Source organism: Sinocyclocheilus anshuiensis, unplaced genomic scaffold, assembly GCF_001515605.1.
Source record: "Sinocyclocheilus anshuiensis isolate Anshui unplaced genomic scaffold, SAMN03320099.WGS_v1.1 scaffold192, whole genome shotgun sequence".
Classification (NCBI taxonomy): Eukaryota; Metazoa; Chordata; class Actinopteri; order Cypriniformes; family Cyprinidae; genus Sinocyclocheilus; species Sinocyclocheilus anshuiensis.
In genome coordinates, this window is record NW_015554077.1 from 889,789 (window position 1) to 900,132 (window position 10,344).

The 10,344-nt window shown below is 43.3% G+C and overlaps 1 protein-coding gene across 2 annotated transcripts in view; it reads left to right on the plus strand.

Annotated features, from left to right (window-relative positions):
* Window positions 1-6,695: 6,695 nt before the first annotated feature.
* vtg3 (vitellogenin 3, phosvitinless) overlaps window positions 6,696-10,344 on the plus strand; it is an 8,679-nt gene continuing 5,030 nt past the window's right edge. For both annotated transcript variants that reach the window (XM_016461108.1, XM_016461109.1), the window contains exons 1-11: window positions 6,696-6,770; window positions 6,937-6,957; window positions 7,163-7,314; window positions 7,453-7,704; window positions 7,812-7,973; window positions 8,073-8,221; window positions 8,301-8,451; window positions 8,567-8,724; window positions 8,811-8,976; window positions 9,063-9,188; window positions 9,323-9,541. In XM_016461108.1, the coding sequence (XP_016316594.1) occupies window positions 6,731-6,770; window positions 6,937-6,957; window positions 7,163-7,314; window positions 7,453-7,704; window positions 7,812-7,973; window positions 8,073-8,221; window positions 8,301-8,451; window positions 8,567-8,724; window positions 8,811-8,976; window positions 9,063-9,188; window positions 9,323-9,541 (1,596 nt within the window). In that variant the 5' untranslated portion in view covers window positions 6,696-6,730. The remainder of the gene's footprint in view (window positions 6,771-6,936; window positions 6,958-7,162; window positions 7,315-7,452; window positions 7,705-7,811; window positions 7,974-8,072; window positions 8,222-8,300; window positions 8,452-8,566; window positions 8,725-8,810; window positions 8,977-9,062; window positions 9,189-9,322; window positions 9,542-10,344) is intronic.

A 10,344-nucleotide genomic window follows, 5' to 3' on the forward strand; every position in this document is an offset into this window, starting at 1 on the left:
TAGGGAAAATTCAATATTCACACTCCTACTCACAGGGTTTAACTGGTGACATGAGTTTTCGTGCCAGCTGGGAAGGAGACAAATGTTTGCCATGCGCCAACAGCACTTTCACAGTGGCGGTCTGCTGTACACCAGTTCGGATGGCTACAGGTGGAGGTGCAGAGGCACTGGAGATTGCAGGTGGAGGTGCAGATACACTGGAGGTTGCAGGTGGAGGTGCAGGCTGACGTACACTGGTGCTCACAGCAGAACCCTGAACCCTGTCTTTTCAGGACATAAGCCTTGAAAATGGCCATGTTGGTGTTGGGCCTGGCATCTGCCTTAACCAGGTACCTGATGAGGGCTTGGGCCTCCTTGCTCTGGTCCTCATAAACATATTTCATGGACCGGCCCTGGAAGTCACCAAACTCCACCATCAAGCTGCCCTGGTCTCCAGTTGCCCGGGCTTCTGCTTGCATTTCCTGCTTCCTCTCATACTTCTCCACTTCTTCTGCCATCTCTCTAATATGTGAAGTGTACTGTAGGAACAGTTGTTTATTTTCTGACAGGGGTGTTGTCTGCTCTGTCTCTTTGTAAATGCTGAGCACCAAGTACACTGTGTACCCCAGAGAGTTTTCCAGGAGCCATCTAAATCTCAGTTTGCAGTGAGCCAGTACTAAAAACTGGTCACTGGGGTCTCCACCGTTTGTGCTGACAAAAGTACTGGCCTCTGCCAGCACCTCCTCCTTAGGTTTGGCCCTTCCAGCCTGCACATTTTCAAAGCACTTCATCTCCGCCGATGGCGCCATGAGGAGTCGGCTTGATGTTGCCGATTGGCATCGAAAAAAGGGGTATGTATATGCGTACATTTTCTGAAATGAAAATCAGAAACAGACAATTAGCTCTAGCAATCTGAAAGATACCTGTACGTTAAGTGTGTAATGATAATTTAACAAGCTACACGTAAACCATATTACTGTGGTAATAAACATGACCACAAACTAGCCTGACGATGAGTTTTCTACAGAAGACAGGAATCCCTGATATATCAAATGTGTAAAGTCAAATATGAAATCTGAAATTTCCTTTTAGTAACGATTCTAGGGGTCCAGGATTGCCATGGGGGCTCAGAGGAGGTCACTAGTATTATTACCAAATATAAGTAGTATATATAAGCAGATTCTGGGTAGTAACTGATTACATGTAAATGTATTACATAATCAGATTCTAAAAAAAATTTTTAGTACGTTTTTTTTTTTTGATTGATTTTAAAATGATTAACTTTAATATTTTTTATTTAATTCATTATTAGCTTTTCATTCAAGCACAAACTCCCTGCAGTTCCTTCAGAAACATGTGTTTAATGCACTTCATGTTGTTAATAACATTAATGGAATATATTTTCTTACTCTTTGCATTTTTATGTCAATATGGTACAAGATTATCCTGTTTGAGTAAGTGTGATAAACAAGTTAGGTCAAAAGTAATCTAAAAATAATAATAATAATCTAAAAGTAATCTGATTATGTTACCTAAAATGTGTAACGTTAATGTAATGGATTACGTTACTAACTAAAATTTTTGTCATGTAATTTGGAATCAGTAACAGATCACAATTTGTAAGTAATCTACTCAGCTCTGTATATAAGTAAATAAATATTAGTCATTTTTATTCGCACACAATACACACATCGTTGACAGCAATATAGCTTAGTTAGCGGACGGCCGATTTATCGGGCTATTTTTTTGACGTATTTATCATGGGAAAAGTTACAGGTTCACAGGTACTGAAAAAAACGTGTGCTATACATGCTAGCTAGCTATATTGGCACATTTAATTTGCCAAAAATACGCATTATATATGAACAAATAATGATATTCAATGATATTCAATAATGAAGTAAAGCTTAGCCTTACCTATCGCAAAGATGACAATAATAGCGGCCGGCGATTGGTCAAAAGCAAGCCACAGGAGAGAAACGCGATTGGTCAAATGTTAGCCACCGGAAAGAAACGTGATTGGTCAAAAGTAAGCCACGAAACGCGATTGGTCAAAAGTAAGCCACAGGAGAGAAACGCAATTGGCTCACGTGGGCTTACTTTGGCACAGTTGGTGGGATGCAGTAGGCGCAAGTGAGAGGTAGCGGGATCAATGCCTGCATTCTCCAAGCTGGATCCTGCCCTTTTACGCTCACTTCCATAAAGAGACAGACTGCACTTTGACGCTGTGAAGCGACGCGTTGGGTGCCGAAAAAGTTTTTAGGACTGGGTCCTGCACACATTCCTGGCAAAAGCAGGTCCCACCGAGATTTTAACTCGGATCGCTGAATTCAGAGTCCAGAGTTCTAATCATTGCACCATGTTCCATGGTGCAATGATTAGCACTCTGGACTCTGAATTCAGCGATCCGCTTCACTTCTGCTTGACAGAAGCAGCTGTTGCTCACTAAATCACTTATAGACTCGACCTTTAGATCTTCAGTCTAATGCTCTCCTAACTGAGCTATTTTGGCCACAACCGCAAGCCCTTTAGCCAGCAGGGATTTACGTGAGACCACCATCACTTGACATAGGAGCAGAGCTGAGCTCCCAGAGAACAAAAGAGGCTGGTCCATACAGGGATCGAACCCGCGACACTGGGGTTATTAGCCACACACTCTAACCAACTGAACTAAATGGCCTGGCAATGATTGAGCCTCTGCCCAATTTGCCAAATACTTCCTGATTGCTTGTGAGCCTAAAGAGACAAAAGAGCTTCAGGACCAAGCCTCACCACAGGCTTGTCCGGGATTTAAACCCAGAATATCTCGCACCCAAAGCGAGAATCATACTTCCAGATCAACGAGCCAGCCTGTGCAGCCATCTAGCCATGAGCATCACTGTTCGCATGGCTTTAAATGCAAGAGGCAAAAAAAAAAAAATTCTAAAGTACGACGATATCTGAGAAACTTGTGTCTTCTGTGTCTCCACTAGCCTGACTTGTATGGTGTGTAGGATAGTCAGCACAGTTCTAATGAATGTATGAAGCTCATTTCAGAGGAACGCAAAAATCAAGGCATGCCCACAGCCAGCTATTTCCAGCCACGCCAGTACAGCTCGTTCATCGTGGAGGGGAAATGAGCGAGGTGTCCAAAACGCCTGGTCAAGCAGACGTTTCAATAGCATGTATCAAATCAACAAGAAACACTGCCCCCCCTCCCCCCCCCAAAAAAAAGAAAAGAAAAGAACAACTACAGCAACAACAAAAACAACAACTGTTGCTCACAGTTTGGATTCAGTCGAACAGACAGCACACCTCACGCAGGAACGTGCTCAGTCAGTGTTAAACTGCCTGAATATGTTCAAAAGCAGGACGGCGGTCCCACTGAAACAGTTTCAGAGGCTCCTGGGGCACATGGCAGCTGCAGCGGCAGTTAGGCCGCTGGGGTTGCTTCATATGAGACCGCTTCAACACTGGCTTCATGCCGAGTCCCGAGGTGGGTGTGGAAATGCGGCACTCACCAGGTCCGAGTCACACTGGCCTGCCACCAAACCTTCACCCCGTGGTCAGACCTTGCGTTTCTACGGGCAGGAGTGCCCCTGAAACAGGTCTCCAGGCATGCAGTGGTTTATACGGTTGCCTCTACCACCGGCTGTGGGGGCACGTACGACGGGCATGCAGTGTCAGGGGTTTTGGACGGGCCCAACTGCACTGGCACATCAACTGCCTAGAGTTGATAGCAGTACACCTTGCATTGAACCGTCTCAGAGGGCACTTACGAGGCAAGCACGTGCTGGTCCGCACAGACAACACTGCAACCGTTGCTTACATCAACCGACAAGGTGAACCGACAACTAGCCCGCCACCCCCTCCTCTGGAGACAGAAGCATCTGAGGTCACGTCGTGCCATTCACATTCCGGGACTGCACAACCATGCAGCCGACGAGCTGTAATGAGCTGCACTCACCGGAGAATGGAGACTCCATCCCCAGACGGTCCAGCTGATTTGGAGACATTTCGGAGCCGCTCTGGTAGACCAGTTTGCCTCTCCAGAGACCTCTAACTGCCAGTTGTTTTTTTAATCCCTGACCGAGGGAACACTCGGCACAGACGCACTGGCACTCAGCTGGCCGCGGGGCCTTCACAAGTATGCATTTCCCCCAGTTAGCCTTCTCGCACAGATGCTGTGCAAGATCAGGGAGGACGAGGAGCAGATCCTGCTTGTGGCGCCTTACTGGCCCACTCGGAACTGGTTCCCGGAACTAATGCTCCTTGTGACAGCCCATCCCTGGCAAAATCCTCTGAGGAAGGATCTACTGACTCAGAGACGGGGCACCCTGTGGCACCCGTGTACAGACCTCTGGATACTTCATGTCTGGTCCCTGGACGGGACGCAGAGGTTCTAGGTGACCTTCCCGAGGAGGTAGTTGACATCATCACTTCGGCGAGAGCGTAAGCGTGTCTTGAAGTGGAACCTGTTAATCGAGTGGTGTTCTTCTCACCAAGAAAACCCCCAAAGATGCCCGATCAGAGTCGTGCTGTCTTTTTTGCAGAAGGGGTTGGAGCGAAGGCTGTCTCCCTCCACCCTTAAAGTCTATGTTGCTGCGATTGCTGCTAACCACGACCCCGTGGAAGGGAAGTCTGTAAGAAAGCATGACCTGGTCATCATGTTCCTTAGTAGGGCGAGAAGATTAAATCCTCCCTGGTCCCCCTCTATACCCTCTTGGGACCTGTCTCTAGTGCTCAAAGCATTGCAGCAGGGCCCATTTGAGCCTTTGCAGTCAGTTGAGCTGAAGGTTCTATCAATGAAAACTCTGCTCCTGCTTGCACTGGCCTCCATCAAGAGGGTAGTGCACGCATTTTCAGTCGACGAATCATGCCTAGAGTTTGGGCCGGCTAACTCCCAGGTAATCCTGAGGCCCCCAGCCTGGCTATGTGCCCAAGGTTCCCACTACTCCCTTCAGGGATCAGGTGGTGAGCCTGCAAGCGCTGCCCCCGGAGGAGGCAGACCCAACCCTAGCTTTGCTTTGTCCCGTCCGAGCCTTGAGATGGTTGTAGATCGGACACAAAGCTTCAGGACCTCAGATCAGCTCTTTGTCTGTTACGGAGGCCGACAGAAGGAGAATGCCGTCTCTAAGCAGAGGAAGGCCCACTGGATAGTGGATGCCATCACCCTGGCTTATCAGGCACAGGGTGTTTCCTGCCCATTCAGGTTTCGAGCTCACTCTTTTCTAGGAGTGCTATGACAACAGTGACTGGCCTTCTTGTTGCGAGCCCCGGCCTACACCAAAAAGGGGCACAGAAGGCTCGCGCAGGACACTGGAAGGGGCAGCATTCATGTCACTTTGGTAAGGATCCCAATTCGTCGGTCACTGACGTGACTCGGAGTGACCGACTGAAAAGGAACGTCTCGGTTACGTATGTAACCCTCGTTCCCTGAAGGAGGGAACGGAGACATCATGTCCCGTCGCCACAGCTGCTGTACCACCACTGTGAGTGGCCACATAGAGTGGCCGGGTCACCGGCTCGACTCCTCAGCGGAAACCTGAGTATGCGTTGCACCTGCTGCCTAGTTATACTCGCACTGCAGTCAGCGGCAGCTTGATGCAATCATCGCATGCCAATGTGCATTAGCTCATTTAGTTTACACTTGAAGTGGATTGGTCTCTCTAAGCGAGATCCCAATTCATCGGTCACCGACGTGACGTCTCCGTTCCCTCCTTCAGGGAACGAGGGTTACATACGTAACCGAGACGTTCCACAAAAGAAAGTTAGTTGCACATGTTTGGATTTTCTTTCTTTTATTTTTTGTGAACTAAATTCTTACACATCAAGCACAAAGTCTGAGCTTCTGTTTACCTTATTTGATGTTCTCTGTACATGTGCATTTATGAATGTTGAGGTAAATAAAAGGGATTTGGCATGAAATGAGGATGAGCAAATGATTGATTGACTGTTGAATTTTTATATTTTTATTATTATTATTATTTATTTTTATTTATTTATTTTTAATTTTTTGCATTGTGTTAAAAACTCTAGAAAAACAGTTTTATGAAATATCTTTTATATAAAATGTTAAGGTTTCAGAGTGGGAAATGACTTCTAATCATGCTTAGACAAGTATATTTATGTGTGTTTATTTATATTTAAATTCATGCTTGGATATCAGATGTTTGTAAAAGTTTGATCTTGTTATTTGTTTAGCAGGTCACATGCTCTCCTAATAGGTTGTGATGACACTGTCTATGATCACATTGACCTGTCTCACACCTTTGTCCCCTAGTTCTGTTTACTCAAACTATTTCTACAACACAAACCAGTGAGCTTCATTCTCATATTCTAGCATTTACGGAATAATTTTTCATGAAGTAAAGTTTTTCATTGTATACAAGGTAACAGAAAAAAAATCTATATGAACGTACCACTAATGTGATGAGCAATGTCTACATTTTTGTGTTTTTAAATAGTTTGAATTTCACACATTTCTTTGTAATCAGGCATAGGGCATATATTTTCTATTTCATATGCTTTACCTTTTAGCCATGTTAGGCTGCAGCTAACCATGGACAGGACACAAAACAAAATAAGAATCAGCAAATAAACGTATTGCTGCATGTTCTACAATCTACAAAGTGTTTTAGAATAGAGGAAAAATCTGGTGCCACAGGGTCACTTTACCTCACTAACTGCATGAGATAAGGGGTAGGAGGGAAATACAGCTCCCTGTTATAAAAGATGAGGTAAGTTGCTTATACCACCTCTGGATTTCAACATGTTGCGGCTCTATCTCTGTCTCCTGGTAGCCCTGGCTGGTGAGTACATAAAGACCAGGACAGATTTAACTGCATGTTTAAGAGTGTGGCCATTATAAATCCTGCCTTAATTTTGTTTAGAACTGAGCACAGTAAAAAAGATTGTACTTTAATGCTACTTTATATAAAAGGAGAGTAGTAATGTTTCTTTTTTCCTCCCTATTAGCCAGCGAGAACATCAATTACGGTATGTAAATGCTATAATGTATATTACCCATAAACCTACAGAGATGTTCTCCTTATTCTAATATACATTTTATTATTGTATTTGGTGTTTATGTCAATAATAAATATTTAAAAATTTAATTAGGGTTCAGATACATATTAGATACATACTGTTTCAGAATTTGTCATTTCAAATTTCTGAAATTGATTAATTGCCATTATTTTAGACCCTTTCCTGAACTCTAAAAAAACGTATGAGTATAAATATGAGGGATTGGTGCGAGTGGGACGAGAACTGCCAGACTTGATTGAGTCAGCACTGAAGCTGAGGTGCACTTTTAAAATAATTGGTGAATCACCACAAACCTTTGTGCTTCAGGTACCAATACTGTTGCTCCAATTCCATTATTATTATTATTTTCTGAGCTAAGCAATCTGATACCTTTATTCTTAGCTCAGCAGTAAAAATAACTAGATATTGTCTAAACATGTTATACAATGTGCTTTTCATTTGAAGATATCAAATGTAGATGTTGAAGACTTTAATGGCTTACCCAGGAAAAGTGTCTTCAGCCCTTCCCAAAAGCTCACTAAGCGTCTATCTGCCGAGTTCAGCCAGCCAGTCGTTTTTGAATTCTCTAAAGGACAAATTACTGACATTCGCACAGCACCTGGTGTCTCAAACACAGTTGTAAATATTGTGAGGGGGATCCTTGGATTTCTACAAGTCACAGTCAAAACCACACAACGTTTTTACGAACTGGTGGAGGTACAAAATCTACATATCAACTGTACAAGACAGTCCTTAATAAGAGTATGACTCTATGGGAAAAGCAAAACAATATGAAAAAAATTATATTTTTTGTATATCTTTAGTTGGGAATTCATGGTGTATGTCAAAGCAGTTACACTGTTGAAGAAGACAATAATGCCAAAGAGTTGAAAGTGACCCAAATGGTTGATATCACCAACTGTCAACAGCCAGCTGCTTTATACCGAGGTATGGCACTTGCCCCTGAAGACAAATTTAGCAAACAGGTATGTTTCGTTACATTTCAATTTATTCCATTTTCAAACTTGAACATAACAATTGGAAGTTTGTCCTTTATCTGATCTGAATGCTGTTTAAACTTACAGAGAGGTGAGAGTGTTGTTTCAACGGTGAAACACACCTACACAGTGAAATCCACAGCAGATGGCGGTTTGATTACTAAAGCATTTGCTCAGGAGCGTCAATACTTCTCTCCATTCAATGTAAAGGGAGGAAACTCCCGAATGTTAGCATTGTACGTGCTTTAGTCATTAGCTAACAAATTGTTGCAAGACTGAGGATTGTGCATGACGTAGTTGTGTTCATTTTTCCAGACGGGACATTGAGCTTCTCAAAGTTTCAGACACAACTGACAAAATAGTGACCGGACAGGTGCAGAGCAGAGGCAACCTGATGTACAGGACAGAAAAGGTCTTCAACCCAATTCCCGTTGTGATGATCAACCTGAACGAACCAGTGCCAAAGGCAAACCCCACGATCATACACTCATAAACATTGAAATATATACAGATATGTGAATAAACTCATAAACAGATTTTGATCTGTACTGTATACTTTGATCTGTTCTGTACTCCAACAGATTCTAGATTTAATTAAGCGCTTGGCACAGGCTAACATATATCAAGTGGACAGCTCAAGCAGCACTGAGGTTCTGAATCTAATTCAGTTGCTACGTGTGGCAACACGTGATAATCTAGACCAGTTATGGAAGCAGGTCTTGGGAAATGATGAGCACAGGTATTTTGTTTACACCTGTCTAAGTACTATGCAATCCTAGATCTTATCCTACTGACTTGTCTTTTTTTTTTTTTTTTGGTTTTTAGGAGGGGGTTCCTGGACTTGGTTGTGGAGGTAACAGATGAAAGGATCCTCAAATTCCTTGAGACCAGATTCAAAGCAGCAGACATTACAGCGAATGAGGCAGGACAGGCACTGGTAGTGGCATTTAACCACTTGTCTGCTGAGCCTGTCTCAGTTGCATTAGCTCAGGTGAGCAAGTGACCTATAGTTAAACATTTGTTACAATCATTTATGTCATGTATATTTGCCTTCTAATCCTATGTTCTGCTTTCCAGGAGTTCCTGTCAATACCTTTAAGCAAATCCCAGCCTCTCCTGTGGAACACTGTAGTTTTGGCATATGGTTCTCTAGTATACAGATACTGTGTGTATACTGATCCCTGCCCCGTCACTGTGGTGCAGGTATATGTGGTCTCCTACTTCTGTATGCCAGATGATTAATACAAATATCATATTTTATAATCTGCTAGTTTTATGTGGAACTTAATTATATGATATTTACATTTTCTATATCCTTTGTAAATAATGTTGTTCAGCCATTGCTGGATATGGCTACAAGTGGCCTAAGTAAAAATTCGGAGGAGGATATGATCCTTGCACTGAAGGCCTTGGGAAACGCAGCTCATCCCTCCAGCATCAAGACTCTGCTAAAGTTCCTTCCAGGCTACACATCTGGAGCTGAAAAACTTCCAACTAGAGTACAGAGTGCTGCAGTTCTTGCATTCAGACTGCTTGCAAGCAGGGACCCCCACAATGTAAGTACTATTAACATATAAGTATTCACACCCCTTTTATTAAAAGGGAAATGTATTAAATAGAAAAAGAAAAAGAAAAAAAATATATAAGTATTCAATTTCAGACACCTGAAATTTAGCTTAGGTGCATCCCCTTTTGCTTGACCATCTTTGCTATGTTTCTATTCTTGGATTGAAATCCACTTGTGCCAAATTCAGTTGATTAGGTATAAGGTCTAACAGCTACAAATGCAAATCAGGGCAAAAACCAAGCCATGAAGCTCAAAGACAGCACGGGGTTGAGGCACAGATATGGAGAAGGCTACCAAAAAACTTAGGGTATTGAAGGTTCCCAAGAGCAGTGGCCTCCATAATTCTTAAATGGAAGAAGTTAGGAACAACCAGTACTCTTCATAGTGTTTAATCTGTGCAATCAGGGGAGAAGGGTTTTGGTAAGAGAGGTGACCTACTGTAACCTACTGATTTTTTTTTATGAAAACCTCAAAATGGTAAAAAGGTTCACCTTCCAACAGGACAATGGCCCTAAGCACACAGCCAAGACAATGCAAAAGTGGCCTAACCTGTGTGAATGTTCTTGGCCCAGCCAGTGCCAACATTTGAACTTAGTCGAAAATCTCTGGAGATACCTGAAAATTGCTGTCCACGGACAGTCCCTGCCCAACATGACATAACTCAAGAAGATCTATAGAAGAATGGCAGAAAATCTGAATCCATGTGTGCATCACAACAACACTTGAGGCTGCCAATGGTGCTTCAACTAGGTAGTGAGTCATGTTAGTGTGAGTCATGCACCCCCCCCCCCC